This window comes from Nerophis ophidion, linkage group LG25, assembly GCF_033978795.1.
Source record: "Nerophis ophidion isolate RoL-2023_Sa linkage group LG25, RoL_Noph_v1.0, whole genome shotgun sequence".
Lineage (NCBI taxonomy): Eukaryota > Metazoa > Chordata > Actinopteri > Syngnathiformes > Syngnathidae > Nerophis > Nerophis ophidion.
In genome coordinates this window covers 13548539-13570303 of record NC_084635.1, presented here as the reverse complement: position 1 = coordinate 13570303, position 21765 = coordinate 13548539, and the positions used below count along the sequence as shown (strand labels likewise).

General features: G+C 38.7%; 1 protein-coding gene across 1 annotated transcript in view; it reads left to right on the top strand.

Moving 5' to 3' along the window:
- Positions 1 to 18853, top strand: part of myo9aa (myosin IXAa) — a 328362-nt gene extending 309509 nt beyond the window's left edge. Inside the window, exons 41-44 of the mRNA XM_061887012.1 lie at positions 1508 to 1631; positions 8696 to 8904; positions 8985 to 9127; positions 17538 to 18853. Coding sequence (XP_061742996.1) covers positions 1508 to 1631; positions 8696 to 8904; positions 8985 to 9127; positions 17538 to 18037 — 976 coding nt within the window. The 3' untranslated portion in view covers positions 18038 to 18853. The remainder of the gene's footprint in view (positions 1 to 1507; positions 1632 to 8695; positions 8905 to 8984; positions 9128 to 17537) is intronic.
- Positions 18854 to 21765: the final 2912 nt, after the last annotated feature.

Sequence of the window (21765 nt, the reverse complement as noted above, 5' to 3'; positions counted from 1 at the left end):
AGGCCTTTTTGTTTGTTATCCGCTTCGTGCGCGCTTTTTGTTGTACCCTTTGTTTGTTTTTGTCTTAGTGTTTTAAATTAAATCATGTTTTCCTGCAAAATGCCTCCGTCCTTCTCTGCATCTTGGGGTTCGTCACAAACTAACCTTGACAGCTTGTCCCAAAAAATGTCATTGCACTTCTGCCATGACCCTTATTGGTCGACGTGTGTGTGACGATTGCTGACATTTTCCGCGAATTAGATAAATATATTTTACGGTAATGTGTTAATAATTTCACACATAAGTCGCTCCGGAGTATATGTCGCAAACTATTAAAAATACTGCGACTCATAGTCCGAAAAATACGTTAATCATTGACCACCAGGACGACAAAAACATGCAATTAAGTGATCAAAACAATAGTTTTATATGCCTTTATCCACATTGTCTATGCGGGGAAATAGGCTCCAGTTCTGGAGATCAGTGGTCCTCAACCACCGATTGGTACGCAAACAAGAAATTAAATATTTTTATTATTATTATTATTTTTTAAATTATTAAGTCAACATAAAAAACACAATACATACATTATATATCAATATAGATCAATACAGTCTGCAGGGAAACAGTCCGTAAGCACACATGATTGTATTTCTTTATGAATTTTTTTTTAAATAAAATAAATAAAAAATAAACACCTCCCCCCACATTCCCGGTCCGTGGGACACATTTTCAAGCGTTGACTGGCCCGATTGGTACCAGGCCGCAGAACAATTTTTTGGTAATTTTTATTAAAAAAAAAAAAAAAAAAAAAATTATTAAATCAACATAAAAAAAAAAAATATACACTTACAATTAGTGCACCAACCACAAAAACCTCCCTTTTTCATGACAAACACGTCCCTTTTTCATGACAAAGAAGAAAAAATAAATAATAAATAAAAAATGATTCCCCCCCTCCCGTCCCCCTCCGCCCCCCTCTAGCCGGGCCGCGGGACTAATTATTAAGCGTTGACCGGTCCGCGGATACAAAAATGTTGGGGACCACTGCTGTAGATGACGTCACACCAAGAGCGGGCAGCATATCGAGTCTGGCAATTGAAACGGAGCTTTTAAAGTACACTAACTTATTCAGCGATTACTCAAAATCTACTCCCAAAATCCTTTTTAAGAGCAAAAAATACATGGGGAGAAATTTCCGTCATCTGGATGCTTTGGGTCCTTTACGGAGCTTGCTTTTTCGGTCCCTTGTTATAGAAGAGCAAGTTGTGCAAAAAAAGTAGTGAAACATTGAACAGTTGGACTCGTGCTTGCAAAAGTTAAAAGAAAGTCAAATTTAGTTCACCTGTGAAGGTTAAATTTCATTTAGTGTGCTGAAATTTCAGCCTGAATCCAAATATCCCAACTTTTTAGATGTGGTGTTTTTTTTCTCACTTGTGCCTGGAAAGGCCTGGAAATGCCTCAGGTGTTTGCAGTGTATTCATTGTATTGAACTAGTATTTCCTGTCCTGTTTGTGTCTCTCCATAGGTGTGTTGAGCTCATCCTCGGTGAGCAGATGACAAAGTACAAAGTGCGACTGAAGGATATCAACACCTTGGAGTTTGCTGAGAATAAGGCCAAGTGCAGACTAACCTTCCTTCGAAGGTCAATGGTAAGATCACGCCAATGCAATTGTTACTTCTAAAAAAGTTCCATAAAATCGGTTGATTTTTAGACTTTTCGTCATTTCCAGATCCTCCATAACAAGCCATTACAGTACCCAGAAACGTACACTTTATAGCCGTGGAAATACAACACCCAAAATTAGTGAAGCTGGCACGTTGAGTAAATCATAAATAAAAACAGAATACAATGATTTGCAAATCCTTTTCAACCTATATTCAGTTGAATAGACTTCAAAGACAAGATACTTAACGTTTGAACTGGTAGACCTTGTTATTTTTTACAAGTATTAGCTCATTTGGAATTTGATGCCTGCAACATGTTTCAAAAAAGTGGCACAAGTGGCAAAAAAGACTGTGAAAGTTGAGGAATGCTCATCAAAGACTTATTCGGAACATCCCACAGGTGAACAGGCTAATTGGGAACAGGTGGGTGTCATGATTGGGTATAAAAGCATTTTCCATGAAATTTTTAGTAATTCACAAACAAGGATGTGGCGAGGGTCACCACTTTGTGAAAAAAATGCGTGAGCAAATTGTCCAGCAGTTTAAGAACATTTCTCAACGAGCTATTGCAAGGAATTTTGGGATTTGACCATCTATGGTCCGTATTATCATCTCTAAAGGTTCAGAAAATTTGGAAAAGCCTGTGACTTTCGATCCTTCAGGTGGTACTGTATCAAAAAATCAACATCAGTGTGTAAGGGATATCACCACATAAGCTCAGGAACACACTTCAGAAAAACACTGTCAGTAACTACAGTTTGTCGCTACATCTGTAAGTGCAAGTTAAAACTGTACTATGCAAAGCCAAAGCCATTTATCAACAACACCCGGAAACGACACTGGCATCGCTGGACCCGAGCTCATCCAAGATGGACTGATGCAAAATGAAAAAGTGTTCTGTGGTCTGACGAGTCCACCTTTCAAATTGCTTTAGGAAACTTGAACGTTGTGTCCTTCGGACCAAAGAGGAAAAAGAACCATCTGGATTGTTATAGGTGCAAAGTTCAAAAGCCAGCATCTGTGATGGTATGAGGGTGTATTAGTGCCCAAGGCATGGGTAACTTACACATCTGTGAAGGCACCATTAATGCTGAAAGGTACATACAGGTTTTGGAGCAACATATGTTGCCATCCAAGCAACTTCCTTTTCATGGACACCCCTGCTTATTCCAGCAAAACAATGCCAAGCCACATTCTGCATGTGTTAGAACAGCGTGGCTTTGTAGAAAAAGAATGCAGGTACTAGACTGGCCTGCCTGTAGTCCGGACCTGTCTCCCATTGAAAATGTGTGGCGCAATATGAAGCGTAAAATACCACAAAGGAGACCCCGGACTGTTGAACAACTTAAGCTGCACATCAAGCAAGAATGGGAAAGAATTCCACATGAAAAGATTCAAAATTGGTCTTCTCAGTTCCCAAACGTTTACTTAGTGTTGTTAAAAGGAAAGGCCGTGTAACACAGTGGTAAAAATGCCCCTGTGCCCACTTTTTTGCAACGTTTTGCTGCCATTAAAAAAAAAATTACATTTCTCATTTCGAACATTAAATATCTTGTCTTTGCAGTCTATTCAATTAAATATAAGTTGAAAAGGATTTGCAAATCATTATATTCTGTTTTTTTTTTTTTTTACCATTTACACAACTTGCCACCTTCACTGGTTTTGGGTTTTGTACTTTCCTGAACTGGGTCATCCCTTTGTCATTATCCATTTTGGGTGCACTCAGACTCGGCCATTTTAACAACCAGGCCAGACATGGGTGGACCGGAATCTCCCCCTCCCTCGTCCAAAGCTAGCCCGCCATCACGATGCTTCTATTTTTCATGAGTTGGCATACCAAAGTGTGGACCCAAACCTCCAGTCATGCTGGGATATGCCAAGTGTAACCGATGCAGTGCACTATGGCGGGTCAAATGGGACAAAATTAAATAAATAAATACATTACTTAAATGTCTATTTAAAGGCCTACTGAAATGAGATTTTCTTATTTAAACGGGGATAGCAGGTCCATTCTATGTGTCATACTTGATTATTTCGCGATATTGCCATATTTTTGCTGAAAGGATTTAGTAGAGAACATCGACGATTAAGTTTGCAACTTTTGGTCGCTAATAAAAAAGCCTTGCCTGTACTGGAAGTAGCAGACGATGTGCGCGTGACATCACGGGTTGTGGAGCTCCTCACATCTGAATATTCTTTACAATCATGGCCACTGGCAGCGAAAGCGATTCGGACCAAGAAAGCGAAGATTTCCCCATTAATTTGAGCGAGGATGAAAGATTCGTGGATGAGGAAAGTGGGAGTGAAGGACTAGAAAAAAAAAGACTATACAGTGGGAGCAATTCAGATGTTATTAGACACATTTACTAGGATAATTCTGGAAAATCCCTTATCTGCTTATTGTGTTACTAGTGTTTTAGTGAGATTATATGGCCGTACCTGTACAACCTGAAGGTCAGCCCCGCACCTTTCTTCAGCACCAGTCGACGGGTGGTGGCGATGCCCATCTCTGCCCTTCGTCGCAAGGGACCCTCTTCGAAACACGATCTTTCAAAATGATCGCTGCATAATACATTGTACTTTGTGTGTGTGGTCCAATCCAACCGTGTTCGCTTGACCGCTCTGTTCTATAGTAAAGCTTCACTGTCATCTTTCGGGAATGTGAACAATGAAACACCGGCTGTGTTTGTGTTGCTAAAGGCGGCCGCAATATACAGCTTTCTTCTTTGACGTCTCCATTATTCATTGAACAAATTGCAAAATATTGCAACACAGATGACCAGAATACTGTGGAATTATGCAATGAAAACAGACGACTTATATCTGTGAACGGTGCTGGAACAAAATGTCCTCTACAATGCGTGACATCACGCGCACGCGTCATCATACCACAACGTTTTAGCATGATACTTCCGCGCAAAATTTAAAATTGCAATTTAGTAAACTAAAAAGGCCGTATTGGCATGTGTTGCAAAGTTAATATTTCATCATTGATATATAAACTATCAGACTGCGTGGTCGGTAGTAGTGGGTTTCAGTAGGCCTTTAAATATAATCAAATCTATAAATGTGTTACTAATTTTTCATTAATTTATTTAATGTAAAAGTACATACATTGTTTTATTTAAGTGAAGTGTGAAGTGAATTATATTTATATAGCGCTTTTCTCAAGTGACTCAAAGCGCTTTACATAGTGACACCCAATATCTAAGTTCCATTTAAAGCAGTGTGGGTGGCACTGGGAGCAGGTGGGTAAAGTGTCTTGCCCAAGGACACAACGGCAGTAACTAGGATGGCACAAGCGGGAATCGAACCTGCAACCCTCAAGTTGCTGGCACGGTCACTCTACCAACCGAGCTATGCCGCCCCAATTTAATAAAAATATTTCAATATTTAATTATTCCACGATTAAATTAATTTCAAAATTTAATCAATCATTCAATTATTTCATGCACCTGTGTGTTTAATGAATGTATTTTATCCGTCAAACTCACCAATTAAAATCAGTGGGCGGGGAAAACTGGAATCTCGTCTCAATATTTCTTTGGCCTAAACCTGAAAGACCTTCAAAACATGGCAGCTAAGGAGGGGACACTTGTACTCTCACTTATTTGGGAGGTGGTGGTTGGTATTTTTAGAACTTGTGGAGCACGTGGAAGAAAAATCAGCTGATCAAGAGCACGTAGCAGTTGAAGTATTGTTGAAGTTGTCGGAGTTATTTCCGCACTTCCAGACCAAGATATCGGTCAGTACTCTTCTGCTGAGTGCTGGATGACCAATCGGGTGTTAGGACCCGCCCACTGGCTGAGTTTGAAGGATAAAATAAATTCATAAAGTGGTCATCACTTCATCAATTCATGGTATTTGTTTATTTAAGACAAGTTCATGAAAAAAATAATCAAATCAGGAAATATTTAAAACATGAAATAATTAACTAGATTGTAAATTAAATAATAAAATTGTGAAATAATTGAGTCAAGAAATCATTGAATAATTATTTTAAATATTGAAATAAATTATTAAATGTATTTTGCAATAAAAAAATTAATGACACATTTGATAACATATTTATATATTGAATTCCAATTATAATCAACTGACATTTTCAATTAATTATTTAAAGATTTAATTTTGTTCTATTTGACCCTCCATAGTGTACAGCAGGGGTCACCAACGCCGTGCCCGCGGGCACCAGGTAGCCCGTAAGGACCAGATGAGTCGCCCGCTGGCCTGTTCTAAAAATAGCTCAAATAGCAGCACTTACCAGTGAGCTTAGCTGCCTCTATTTTTTTCATTTTATTTATTTGCTAGCAAGCTGGTCTCGCTTTGCTCGACATTTTTATTTCTAAGAGAGACAAAACTCAAATAGAATTTGAAAATCCTAGAAAATACTTTAAAGACTTGGTCTTCACTTGTTTAAATAAATTCATTTATTTTTTTTACTTTGCTTCTTATAACTTTCAGAAAGACAATTTTAGGGAAAAAATTACAACCTTAAAAATGATTTTAGGATTTTTAAACACATATACCTTTTTACCTTTTAAATTCCTTCCTGTTCTTTCCTGACAATTTAAATCAATGTTCAAGTGAATTTATTTTTTTTAATTTTAAAGAATAATACATAAATTTTAATTTAATTCTTAATTTTAGCTTCTGTTTTTTTGAACAAGAATATTTGTGAAATATTTCTTCAAACTTAATATGGTTAAACTTCAAAAAAATTATTCTGGCAAATCTAGAAAATCTGTAGAATCAAATTAAAATCTTATTTCAAAGTCTTTTGAATTTTTTTTACAATTTTGGTTCTGAAAAATCTAGAAAAAATAATGATTTGTCTTTGTTAGAAATGTAGCTTGGTCCAATTTGTTATATATTCTAACAAAGTGCAGATTGGATTTTAACCTATTTAAAACATGTCATCAAAATTCTAAAATTAATCTTAATCAGGAAAAATCACTAATGATGTTCCATAAATTATTTTTTTAATTTTTTCAAAAAAATTTGAATTAGTTAGTTTTTCTCTTCTTTTTTTCGGTTGAAATTTGAATTTTAAAGAGTTGAAATCGAAGATAAATTATGTTTCAAAATTTAATTTTCATTTTTTGCGTGTTTTCTCCTCTTTTAAACCGTTCAATTAAGTGTTTTTTTCATTATTTATTCCCTACAAAAAACCTTCCGTAAAAGGAAAAAAATGTGCGACGGAATGACAGATAGAAATACTCTTTTTTATATATATATATATATATATATATATATATATATATATATATATATATATATATATATATATATATACATATATATATCAAAGTTAAATTAAGCGAATTGGCTATTTTTGGCAATTTATTTAAGTGTGTATCAAACTGGTAGCCCTTCGCATTAATCAGTACCCAATAAGTAGCTCTTGGTTTCTAAAAGGTTGGTGACCCCTGGTGTACAGATTGCCTCATTCAAGAATGCCCTTAGCCTTTTCAAAACAGTTTTTTACGATAGATACTGGTTTCCATATGTCCTCAATTGTAGTTCTACACAACACATCCAGCATTATGTGGCTTTAAATCTTGAAAAGCTTTAAATCACGACAATTTTTAATATTTTACATCAGTCTGAATATTGAAATACTGAAATGAATCATTTTTGCTTAGTGAAAAACATCCATTACAAACATTTGTAATTGCGGCCCGCGAGTTTTATATGAATGACGCTTTCTCGATTTTTCCGGGAGACTCCCAATTTTCAGTGCCACTCCAGGGGTGATCATTCTCCCGAATTTCACCCTAACAACAATATTAAGGGGACACCGTGGAGGCACTGCCTTTAAGGACCTCTTCAATCTGTATAACTAGCGTGCCAGCCCAGCCACATGTTGTATTTGGCTTCTGTGGAAGCGACTGCAAGACATTGTTGATCAACATTATACGGTCACACTGAAGGTGGCCATATAAACAACTTTAACACTGTTACAAATATGCGCCACACTGTGAACATACACCAAACAAGAATGACAAACACATTTTGGGAGAACATCCGCACCATAACACAACAGAACCAATACCCAGAATCCAATGCAGCCCTAACTCTTCCGGGCTACAATATACACCCCTGCCCATATTGTAGCCCGGAAGAGATAGGGCTGCATTGGATTTTGTGTATTTGTTCTGTTGTGATTATGTTGTGTTACGGTGCGGATGTTCTCCCAAAATGTGTTTGTCAATCTTGTTTTGTGTGGGTTCACAGTGTAGCACATATTTGTAACAGTGTTAAAGTTGTTTATACGGCCACCCTCAGTGGAACCTGTATGGCTGTTGATCAAGTATGTCTTGCAGTCACTAACGTGGGTCTGCAGAAGCCTAATTCAATGTGTGACTGGGCTGGCGCACTGTTTGTATAGTGGAAAAGCGGACGAGACGGCAGTTTGTACAGGACGTTTAAGGCAGTGCCATCACGGCACGCCCTTAATATTGTTTTCCGGGTGAAAACCGGGAGAATGATTACCGCAGGAGATTGTCGGGAGGGGCACTGATATTCGGGTGTTTCCCGGAAAGATCGCAAGAGTTGGCAAGTATGTTACTAGGGCGGGAAAGCAATTCAAAGAAGGTGAATTAATTAAAAAGTGCATGTTAGATTTTTTTAAGAAATATTTTCTTGCGGCCCAGCCTCACCCAGTTTTTGCATGCAGCGGCCCCCAGGTAAATTAAGTTTGAGACCCCTGGCCTGAACGTTCTTTGAAAGTAGACCAAGAAAAAGCAGCTAGAACTCACTGGCCTTGAGTGTGCTTTTTTTTTTTTTTTTTTATAAAAAAAAGAAATATTCTCTTCTAATTTCCTTTTTTATTTGTTTATCTCACAGTTAAATGCGACTAAACAGGTAAAGTGTGTGTTGATCAGTGATGTGCTGTGTGTGCTGCCAGGTGTGTTGGGCTTTGCGGGTTGTGTTTCTGACAGTGTTGCCCTCTTTGGTTCTGTGCTACGCAACAACTTCCAATGCATGCAATAAGATTGGCAGTGAGTGTGAAGTAAAACCGCCCCCATTTTTATTTATTTTCCAGGGAAAAGGCCCCTTTCGTAAACTGAGCTTCCACTCGCCGTCACCGCCTGTGAGTCCACGCCTACCGCCTTTGACAGACGCCGTGAAAGTGGAGAGCGAAGGGGAAGAGGGAGCAGAGTCGATACCGGAAATATTGGAGTGTCAGACCGCAGCCATGCAGCGGGAAGAGAAAGTGCTGACGGAGCAAATTGAAAACCTGCAAAAAGAGAAGTAAATGCTGTCACTGCACTTGTTTGTCACTGCGTATCTAACGATGCTCACTGGCTCCATGTGGGGGTTTGCACCGTTAGGGAGGAGTTGACTTTCGAGATGCTGACTCTGGAGCCGCGAGCATCGGACGATGAGACCCTGGAGTCCGAGGCCTCTATTGGCACAGGTGACAGCTCCGAAAACCTCAACGTGGAATCGGAAGGGACCGTTTCGGACTTCTCTGGTATGCCACTGTATCAAGTGTATAATGCAGGGGTCGGCAACCTTTATCACTCAAAGAGCCATTTTGACCCGTTTCACAAAATAAAGAAAACAATGGGAGCTGTCAAGCCAAATTTCTTCCCCCCTACAAAAACCTTCCACCCGGAAGAAATTTGGCGTGACAACCCCTCCAATGCCTGAAGGACCCCAATGAGGGCGTGACAATACCAAGTTATATGACTCTTAAAGGGGAACATTATCACAAAAATTTTTTCCCAAATTTTACCGGTCTCGGAATATCCCTAAATAAAGCTTTAAAGTGCCTTATTTTCGGCTCTCAGCGAAGACACTGGCCATTTCCCTGTGACGTCACACAGTGCTGCCAATGTAAACAAACAATGGGAATACCACAGCAAGATATAGCGACATTAGCTCGGATTCAAACTCGGATTTCAGCGACTTAAGCGATTCAACAGATTACGCTTGTATTGAAACAGATGGTTGGAGTATAAAAATATTGAAGAAGAAACTGAAGTTATTGAGCGAATAGCTATTGACGCTATCCATAGCCATAGCATGGCCGAATAGCTGCGTTAGCATCGCCGGTAAAATGTGCGGACCAAACGATCAGGACTTTCGCATCTTTTGACACTGGAGCAACTTAAATCCGTCGATTGGTAAGTGTTTTTTTCGCATTAAATGTGGGTGGAAGGAAATGTAATATAGTTGCAAATGCATCTACAGGTTATCCGTACATCTCTGTGCCATGTCTGCTTTAGCACCGCAGGTAAATAGCATGTTAGCATCGATTAGCGTAGCATGTTAGCATCGATTAGCTGGCAGTCAACATCAACAAAACTCACCTTTGTGATTTCGTTGGGTGGAAGGAAATGTAATATCGTTGCAAATGCATCTGCAGGTTATCCATACATCTCTGTGCCATGTCTGCCTTAGCATCGCCGGTCAAATGTGGAGAAACTCCAGCACATTCAATGGGGGTCTGGCGGCAGACCCTTTCACATCTTCGGGCCAGTGGTGCAACTTGAATCCCTCCCTGTTAGTGTTGTTACACCCTCCGACAACAGACCGACGAGGCATGATGTCTCCAAGGTTCCAAAAAATAGTCAAAAAAACGGAAAATAACAGAACTGAGACCCGGTGTTTGTAATGTGTTGAAAATGAAAATGGTGGCTGTATTACCTCGGCGACGTCACATTCTGACGTCATCACCTCCAGCGCGATAAACAGAAAGGCGTTTAATTCGCCAAAATTCACCCATTTAGAGTTCGGAAATCGGTTAAAAAAATAGATGGTCTTTTTTCTGCACCATCAAGGTATATATTGACGCTTGCATAGGTCTGGTGATAATGTTCCCCTTTAAGGGTTACAGCTGCAAAATTAGCGAAACAAAAATAGCTTGAAAGGTTAGCATGCTGAAATGCTAACATTTTTTCCTCACCGTTATTTTTCACCTATGACAATCAGCCAATTATAATGCTTTTAAAACAGGCAGCTGCGTGGGCTGCTTTAAGGTCCTTCCACCCTCATTGGGGTCCTTCAAGTAGTTTCTTCCGGGGGGAAAGTTTTTGTAGCGGGGGAAGAAATTTGGCGTGACAGAGCCGCAAAACTCTTTTGAAATTCAAAATGAAATAACACTGTGTATAGAGTTTTTTTTTTTTTTTGCTTTGTGCTATGTGTAAACCAGGGGTCTCAGACACGTGGCCCGCACCTTAATGAGAATATTTAATGTTAGTGCGGCCCAAGAGTTTTACATGAATGCCGCTTGACAGCATTACACTTATGTTGAAGAGGTTCATTTAGCCTACTGACGTGTATTTATAAATGGTTGATTTATATAGCCTATATAAATCAACCATTTATAAATAAAAGCATTATATATAGCGGTATAGCTCGGTTGGTAGAGCGGCCGTGCCAGCAACTTGAGGGTTACAGGTTCGATTCCCGCTTCCGCCATCCTAGTCACTGCCGTTGTGTCCTTGGGCAAGACACTTTACCCACCTGCTCCCAGTGCCACCCACACTGGTTTAAATGTAACTTAGATATTGGGTTTCACTATGTAGAAGCGCTTTGAGTCACTAGAGAAAAGCGCTATATAAATATAATTCACAATTCACACATTACATTTTCCAACCCTCGCATATTTTCCGGAGGTTCCCAAATTCTCAAAGTATCTATTCTCGCGAATATCTGATGATGTTCATTCAAACAACAATAATAAGGGAGTGCTATGAAAGCGCTGCCTTTAACGCCCTCTAAAACATGCACAAACAGCTCACCAGCCCAGTTACACGTTGTATGTGCCTCTTGCAGTCGCAAGCTCACCGCTGAAAGACATAGTTGTTCAACAGCCATACAGGTTACACTGAAGGTTGTAATATAAACAACTTTAACACTCTTACTAATATGCGCCACACTGTGAACCAACACCATACAAGAATGACAAACACATTTTGGGAGAACATCCGCACTGTAAGACAACATAAACACAACAGTACAAATACCCAGAATCCCATGCGTCCCTGACTCTTCCTGGCTACATCATACACACCCGATCGTACCAACCCCCTCCGTGCGTCGGTTGAGGTGGGTGGTTTGGTGCTATCGGGTGTGTATAATAGCCAGGAAGAGTCAGGGACGCATGGGATTCTGGGTATTTGTACTGTTGTGTTTATGTTGTCTTACAGTGCGGATGTTCTCCCGAAATGTGTTTGTCATTCTTGTTCGGTGTGGGTTCACAGCGTAAGAGTGATAAAGTTGTTTATATTACAACTCTCAGTGTAACCTGTATGGCTGTTGAACAAGTATGCCTTGCAGGTGTATGCGTGAGTTGACAAGAGCTGCGTATAGCATGCGACCGGCCGACAAACAGATAACATTGTGTAAAAGCGGGTGCGACGACATGTTAAAGAGGAAGTTAAAAGCTTCGCCATCATGGCACGCACTCAATATTGTAGACCGGGTGAAGACCGGAGAATGTTGTCCCCGAGTGATTTCTCGGAGAGGCACCAAACTCCGGAAACCTCCCGAAATAATCGGGGGGGTCGTTGATTATGCAGCTGAGCCACATCAGAGTGACCAAAGAGCCGCATGCGGCTCGCCGACCACTGGTATAATAGATCACATAAACACCGCCACTAGGGGGCCACATGATCATGGTCTGGCCAGAGTTGTGTATACAAAAGAGTATGGCCAATTCAGTTTCAAAGTTGGTACTAAACATGGCGCCCTGCAGTCAGTTTTGGGACTTGCAAATCCCAAATACACAACAGAGGGTGTCAATAGGTAAGAAAAGTTGGTTTGGGTTAATCGGTTGGAACACAACGCCACATAATGTCTCCTATTGGGTTGTACGGTGTACCGGTATTAGTATAAAGTACCGCGATACTAATAAATCATATTCGGTACTATACTGCCTCTAAAAAGTACCTGTCCCCCACTCCCCCGCCCCCTGTCGGCGCCACGTCATAACATTGCTGGTTTACGAGCAGACAGGCATGTTCGGCAGCACACAATCACAGAGTACTTACAAGCAGACACAGTGTGTAGACAAAAAAGGGAGAATGGACACATTTTGGTCTAAAAACTAAGGATAAAGGAGAAGTTTTACCACTGAAACACTCTCAGGAAGAGATGCTTTAAAACATGGCTAGCTAGCTGGTGGCTAACGTCCATCCACAGTCTGCAGTGTTTTAGGTACTTCTAAATCACTAATCCTCCCCTCCATGGCGACAAATAAAGTACGTTTCTTACAAGGATCATCCCTGCAGGACGAGGAATAGCTAAACATGCTTCACTATAAGCCGGCATCAGAATTGGTGAATCTACACCTAACATCCACTGTAATGATAACAAGTACAGTAGCGTATCTAGTCGTTACTACTATGATTACGTCGATATTTTTTGGCGTCACACCATCCATCCATTCATTTTTTATCTCACCTGAATTCGGGCGGAAGGCGGCGTACACCCTGGACAAGTCGCAACCTCATCACAGGGCCAACACAGATAGACAGACAACATTCACACTCACATTCACACACTAGGGACCATTTAGTGTTGCCAATCAACCTATCCCCAGGTGCATGTTTTTGGAAGTGGGAGGAAGCCGGAGAATCACCATATTCTTTAGTTTTTAAAAAAATGTATATCATTTTTATAAACTCAGGAAATATGTCCCTGGACACATGAGGACTTTGAATATGATCAATGTATGATCCTGTAACTAATTGGTATGGGATCGATACCCAAATTTGTGGTATCATCCAAAACTAATGTAAAGCATCCCAACAATAGAAGAATAAGTGATTATTACATTTTAACAGAAGTGTAGATAGAACATGTTAAAAGAGAAAGTACTGTATTTTTCAGAGTATAAGTCGCTCCAGAGTATAAGTCGCACCTGCCGAAAATGCATAATAAAGAAGGAAAAAAACATATATAAGTCGCACTGGAGTATAAGTCGCATTTTTGGGGGAAATTTATTTGATAAAACCCAACACCAAAAATAGACATTTGAAAGGCAATTTAGAATAAATAAAGAATAGTGAACAACAGGCTGAATAAGTGTACGTTATATGAGGCATAAATAACCAACGGAGAAGGTGCCTGGTATGTTAACGTAACATATTATGTTAAGAGTCATTCATACAACTATAACATATAGAACATGCTATAAGTTTACCAAACAATCTGTCACTCCTAATTGCTAGATCCGATTAACATTAACCTCGGGGCCCGCATACGTGTTTGTATTAAATAAACCAGGGGTCACCAACACGGTGCCCGCGGGCACCAGGTAGCCCGCAAGGAACAGATGAGTAGCCCGCTGGCCTGTTCTAAAAATAGCTCAAATAGCAGCACTTACCAGTGAGCTGCCTCTATTTTTGTAATTGTATTTATTTACTAGCAAGCTGGTCTTGCTTTGCTCGACATTTTTATTTCTAAGAGAGACAAAACTCAAATAGAATTTGAAAATCCAAGAAAATATTTCAAAGACTTGGTCTTCACTTGTTTAAATAAATTCATTTGTTTTTTTACTTTGGTTCTTATAACTTTCAGAAAGACAATTTTAGAGAAAAAATACAACCTTAAAAATGATATAAGGATTTTTAAACACATATACCTTTTTACCTTTTAAATTCCTTCCTCTTCTTTCCTGAAAATTTTAATCAATGTTCAAGTATTTCTTTTTTTATTGTAAAGAATAATAAATACATTTTGATTTAAATCTTCATTTTAGGTTCTGTTTTTTCGACAAAGAATATTTGTGAAATATTTCTTCAAACTTATTATGATTAAAATTCAAAAAAATTATTCTGGCAAATCTAGAAAATCTGTAGAATCAAATGTAAATCTTATTTCAAAGTCTTTTGAATTTCTTTAAAAAAAAAAATTCTGGAATATCTAGAAGAAATAATGATTTGTCTTTGTTAGAAATATAGCTTGGTCCAATGTGTTATATATTCTAACAAAGTGCAGATTGGATTTTAACCTATTTAAAACATGTCTTCAAAATTCTAAAATTAATCTTAATCAGGAAAAATGACTAATGACGTTCCATAAATTTTTTTTAAATTTTTTCCAACAGATTCGAATTGGCTAGTTTTTCTCTTCATTTTTTTGTTACAATTTTGAATTTTAAAGAGTCGAAATTGAAGATAAACTATGTTTCAAAATTTAATTTTCATTTTTTTCGTGTTTTCTCCTATTTTAAACCGTATAATTAATTGATTTTTTCATTTATTCTCTACAAAAAACCTTCCGTAAAAGGAAAAAAAATGTATGACGGAATGACAGACAGAAATACCCACTTTTTAAAATATATATATATATATAGATTTATTTATTAAAGGTAAATTGAGAAAATTGGCTATTTCTGGCAATTTATTTAAGTGTGTATCAAACTGGTAGCCCTTCGCATTAATCAGTACCCAAGAAGTAGCTCTTGGTTTCAAAAAGGTTGGTGACCTCTGAGCTAAATAATATTATTTGATATTTTACAGTAATGTGTTAATAATTTCACACATAAGTCGCTCCTGAGTATAAGTCTCACCCCCGGCCAAACTATGGAAAAAACGGCAAGCAGATATTAACAGTAAATTAACAAGTAGACTAATAATTAATTTTCAATCACTTGTCCTTAATAATTTTGACAAAATAATACAACGGAAAATCAATCAATCATCAATCAATGTTTATTTCTAAATACCTAAATCACAAGTGTCTCAAAGGGCTGCACAAGCCACAACGACATCCTCGGTTCACATCCCACATCCCAAATGACACAATATGTTACTGCATATGTCTCAATTAGAAGCCTTTGTTTGGTTTACTTACTACTAAAATACATGTTGTCTTTTATGTTCACTATTTTATTTTAGGACAAACTTGCAACAAAAATCATATGTTTAATGTACCCTAAGATTTTTTATTAAAATATAGCCAATAATGCAATATTTTGTGGTCCCCTTTATTTAGAAAAAGTTTCGAAAAGTATCGAAATACATTTTGGTACCGGTACTAAAGTACTGGTATCGGGTCAACACTAGTCTCCTAATAGGTGTTACATTGGGGTCCTTTTACTCACACCAAAATAATACCCCTATGTAGAAGCACAGTACGTCTGACTATGGAAGTTGAAATGCTCCGACAATCCATCAAGCGGTTACCAAAGTCGTACCAAAACATTTTGACCGACTTTTGAGCGCCGTGTGTAATGTTCTATATTCACAATGACACAACAAAGTTTTGGTGTTGCTTGCTTACTGGTACTTCCTCGCACAGGGGTCGGCAACCCGTGGCTCAGGTGCCGCATGCGGCTCTTTGATCACTCTGATGTGGCTCAGCTGCTAAATTGCCGACCCCAACGAATATTCCGGTAGGTTTCCGGATTTTAGTGCCTGTCTCTCAGAAGTCACCCGGGGATAACATTCTCCAATTTTCACCTGGACTTCGATATTGAGGGTGTGCAGTGATAGCAATGCCTTTAACTTCCTCCACAACATGTCGTCGTGCCCGCTTTTACACCACGCGATCTATGTGCCGACTGAACACATTTTATAGTCAGCCTCTGTTAACACACGAAAGTGACTGCAACGCGTAACTAATCAACAGCCATACAGGTTACACTGAGGGTTGTAATATAAACAACTTTAACACCCTTACTAATATGCGCCACACTGTGAACCCACACCAAACAAGAATGACAAACACATTTCGGGACAACATTGGCACTGTAACACAACATAAACACAAAAGAACAAATACCCAGAATCCCATGCATCCCTAACTCTTCCGAACTACATTATACACCCCCGTTAGCACCAAACCCCGCCCCCCGGCCATCTCAACCAACGCACGGAGGGGTTGGGCGGATTTGGTGCTAGCGGGAGTGTATAATGTAGCCCGGAAGAGTAGATTAGATAGTACTTTATTTATTCCGTCAGGAGAGTTCCTTCAGGAAAATTACAATTTTCAGCACAAGTAGGGATGCATGGGATTCGGGGTATTTATTCTTTTGTGTTTATGTTGTGTTACAGAGCCGATGTTCTCCCGAAATGTGTTTGTCATTCTTGTTTGGTGTGGGTTCACAGTATGGCGCATATTAGTAAGTGTTACAGTTGTTTAAACGGGCACCCTCAGTGTGACCTGTATGGCTGATAAACAAGTATGCCTTGCAATCGTTTGCGTGTATCTGCCGTAGTCCTCATACGACATGTGACCGGGCTCGCAAGCTCATTGAACGTGTTGTAGAGGGCTTCAAAGGTAGCGCCTTCATAGGATGCCCTTGTTATTGTTGGTCGAGGGAAATCCTGTAAACATTCGTGAGACTAGTTGATCTGACACTTGGTAGTCTCTCGGAATATTCGGGAAGGTTTTGAGTGTGATGCTGTCAAGCGGCATTCATATAAAACTCGCGGGCCCCACCATCATTAAATGTTCATATTAAGGTGCGGGCCGCGTGTCTGAGACCCCTGGTTTGTACATAGTACAAAGTAAAAAAAACCTCTTTATGCAGTGTTATTTCATTTTAAGTTTCAAAAGAGTTTTGTGGCTCCCATTGTTTTTCTTTATTTTGTGAAACGGGTCAAAATGGCTCTTTTAGTGGTAACAGTTGCCGACCCCTTTCCTAGCATCGTTTGTTAAACAGGCGTCAACTTGCAGTCCACATGTATCTCTTATGTGTGACTGCCATCTCCTGGTCACACCTATCATTACCCCATATACCACAACCTGAATTAGTACATATATTAGATGCACTGTCAATTTGTGAATGAATGAAAGCTATTTAAGTTTGCCCTATAGTCCGAAAATACGTTAGGCAGGTTAAGAAGCCGCGATAGACCATACATTGTGGTGTATGTCTTAAAAACAACACGGTTTGGATTCATGTATTTGCATCCTCCACGCAGAAAGAGGTCCTGTATCGACTTCCCCCTGGTCCCGGAGATCTGACGTGCAGAGCCCGCGCCAACGCACCCTCAGACGCCAACACGACTCCTTGGATTCGGTTGAGTCTTGCTCCACCGTTCCCGCCTTCTCCACCTCGTCGCACTTCCAGCTGTCGCCCTCCCCCGTCGCCAACACCACCCGAGGCTTCCGCTTCCACTCCACCTCCAGGTCCCTGTCCTCCTCCTCCGGCGCAGGTGCGGCCCACTCCCAGAACGCATCTCAGGCGTCCTGCTCCGACAGTTTCAGCCTAAGTCCCACGGCGGAGCTGGAGGGGGCGTTTGACGAGAGGCCGCAGTTCACCAGCCGCGGCACCTACAACCAGGAGAAAGGCAAACAGAAACTCAAGGGGGGCAGGCATATATCCCAGAGGCTCGCCAGAGAAGTTGGGGGCCCCGGCAGGGAGCCCCCAGATTTACAGCAGCAGCTCGTGTTGTACGGCAGTAATGAATTCATGGTCTGAAGAAAGCACTCCCACTTATTAGCCTTTGGAACTCCTCAAGAATTGTCCCCAAGTGCCGTGAAAAGCATTTTTTTTTTTCCACCGAGCTGCTCAGAGGAAGAGCACAGCGTCCACCCGAGCTCTCGCAGTGCCTTGGCAGCTCCCAACTCGGCAACCCAAGAGGCCACGCACTGAGCGAAGGGAATGTTGGAATATATGCAAACGACTACAGCATCAGGGAATGTTCCGGAACGAGAACGCTGCAAAAAAAGAAGAAAGAGCTGATGTCGTATGGAAGCTAAATCTCACAATTAGTAGCTGCTTTTTGAGTTTACAGATCATACCAATCATTATAAACTGTGGTTGCTCTCTGATATGTATTTAATGTTTCTTTTTGGATGTCATATTCACTCATCATACACAGCTATAAATATTGTACAAAGCCGGAACACCAGCTTGTGCTGGGTAGTTGAAGTCAAATATTTAATATTACTTCTGTTTTTTTTTTTTTTTTTGCCATATCTTGGACAAAGAGTACAGATTCTGGGAATGGAGGCTTTATTTGTTTGTTCATATGCCAAGTGCTCACGAGAGGCTACATACACGTATTATTGTGTGAACGGAACACTAACAGTCCCCACTACAAGGGAGATACCACCGTCAAAAAGGGACCAAGTTATCTGGTGTGTATTCCTGCCAATGGGACCTGTGCATTGCAAACAGATGTGTATAAAATTGTTGCATTGACTATTTAACAGCCATACAGCCACTGTAATGTACAGTACAGTCCATATGTACAGGATAGTGAAATAAAATGCCATCTTATTGAAATCTGAACCTTCATACTGTTTGCAGAAAATATTACGTCTGTCTTAGTTGACTGAAAATGCAACAATCGATGAAGTAAATTTGGCACATCTACTTTAGTTAAGTTCTACTGTAAAAAGTCAAGGTCTATGTTTATACTCTAGATGACTATAATATTTTTTATATATGAAAGTTGAATGATGAACTTTGATTTTGTCACAAGAGGACATTTTTACATGTAATCCTTAAAGTCCCTAGTGTGATGTTAGTATTGATCTTAAATTAATGTTTTCAAACATTATGGAAAAATATTAATCACTTTGATAAAATATTTTTGTGATTTTTATTTATTTTATATTTTTTCCCGGCGGTAATTTGTTGTGGAGCATTCAGCTCGGAGGTATCCAAACTATTCACTTTTCACAAAAAATAAAAGGATTCATATATATATATATATATATATACATACACATGTGTATATGTGTGTATATATATGTATGTATATATATATATATATGTATGTATATATATATATATATGTATATATATATATATATATATATATATATATATATATATATATATATATATATATATATATATATATATATATATATACTGTATGTATAGGGGCTTCACGGTGGCAGAAGGGTTAGTGCGTCTCCCTCACAATACGAAGGTCCGGCAGTCTTGCTTTCAATCCCAGGCTCGGAGTTGTGGAGTTGCATGTTGCATGTTCTCTCAGTGAATGCGTGGTTTCCCTCCGGGTACTCTGGCTTCCTCCCACTTCCAAAGACATGCACCTGGGGATAGGTTGATTGGCAACACTAAATTGGCCCTAGTGTGTGAATGTTGTCTGTCTATCTGTGTTGGCCCTGCGAGGAGGTGGCGACTTGTCCAGGGTGTACCCCGCGTTCCGCCCGATTGTAGCTGAGATAGGTGCCAGCGCCCCCCGTGACCCCAAAAGGGAATAAGCGGTAGAAAATGGATGGATGGATGTATATGTATATATGTATATGTACTGTATATATGTATGTATGTATATATATCCATCCATCCATCCATTTCCTACCGCTTATTCCCTTTTGGGGTGGCGGGGGGCACTGGCGCCTGTCTCAGCTACAATCGGCCGGAAGGAGGCGTACACCCTGGACAAGTCGCTACTCATCGCAGGGCCAACACAGATAGACATATATATATATATATATATATATATATACATTTTTTTATTGTTTTATTTTATTTATTTATTTATATATATTTTTTGATCAATACAACAAAACAATACACAGCAATACCATAACAATGGAATCCAAATCCAAAACCAAACCTGACCCAGCAACACTCAGAACTGCAAATAACAGAGCAATTGAGAGGAGACACAAACACAACACAGAACAAACCAAATGTAGTGAAACAAAAATGAATATTATCAACAACAGTATCAATATTAGTTATAATTTCAGCATAGCAGTGATTAAAAATCCCTCATTGACATTATCATTAGACATCCATATAAATAAAAAAAAAAGAACAATAGTGTCACAGTGGCTTACACTTGCATCGCATCTCATAAACTTGACAACACACTGTGTCCAATGTTTTCACAAAGATAAAATAAGTCATATTTTTGGTAGCACGTAAGGACCAGATGAGTAGCCCGCTGGCCTGTTCTAAAAATAGTTCAAATAGCAGCACTCACCAGTGAGCTGCCTTTATTTTTTACATTTTATTTATTTACTAGCAAGCTGGTCTCGCTTTGCTCGACATTTTTAATTCTAAGAGAGACAAAACTCAAATAGAATTTGAAAATCCCAGAAAATATTTTAAAGATTTGCTCTTCATTTGTTTAAGTAAATCAATTCATTTTTTTTACTTTGCTTTTTATAACTTTCAGAAAGACAATTTTAGAAAAAAAATACAACCTTAAAAATGATTTTCGGATTTTAAAACACATATACCTTTTTACCTTTTAAATTCCTTTCTCTTCTTTCCTGACAATTTATATCAATGTTCAAGTAAATTAATTGTTTTATTGTAAAGAATAATAAATACATTTTAATTTAATTCTTTATTTTAGCTTCTGTTTTTTCGACGAATAATATTTGTGAAATATTCTTCAAAAATATCTTCAAACTTATTGTGATTAAAATTCCCCCAAATTATTCTGGCAAATCCGGAAAATCTGTTGAATCAAATGTAAATCTTATTTCAAAGTCTTTTGCATTTTTTTTTTTTTTGTTCTGGAAAATCTAGAAGAAAAAATGATTTGTCTTTGTTAGAAATATAGCTTGGTCCAATTTGTTATATATTCTAACAAAGTGCAGATTGGATTTTAACCTATTTAAAACATGTCATCAAATTTCTAAAATTGATGTTAATCAGGAAAAATTACTTATGATGTTCCATAAATTATTTTTTTTATTTTTTCAAAAAGATTAGAATTAGCTAGTTTTTCTCTTCTTTTTTTTGGTTAAATCTTGAATTTTAAAGAGTCAAAATTGAAGATTAACAATGTTTCAAAATTACATTTTAATTTTTTTCCTGTTTCTTCCTCTTTTAAACCGTTCAATTAAGTGTTTTTTTCATCATCTATTCTCAACAAAAAACCTTCCGTGGAAGGAAAAAAAATGTACAACGGAATGACAGACAGAAATACCAATTTTTTTTATATATGTATAGATTTATTTAATTAAGGTAAATTGAGCAAATTGGCTATTTCAGGCAATTTATTTAAGTGTGTATCAAACTGGTAGCCCTTCGCATTAATCAGTACCCAAGAAGTAGCTCTTAGTTTCAAAAAGGTTGGTGACCCCTGTTTTAGAATATAAAAAAAAAAAAATCTGGCATACCTTCAAGTACCCCCAGGGGTCCGCGCACCCCCATTTGAGAACCACTGACCTTGATCTTGCGTCATCATGTTATGACGTATCTACCTGTCG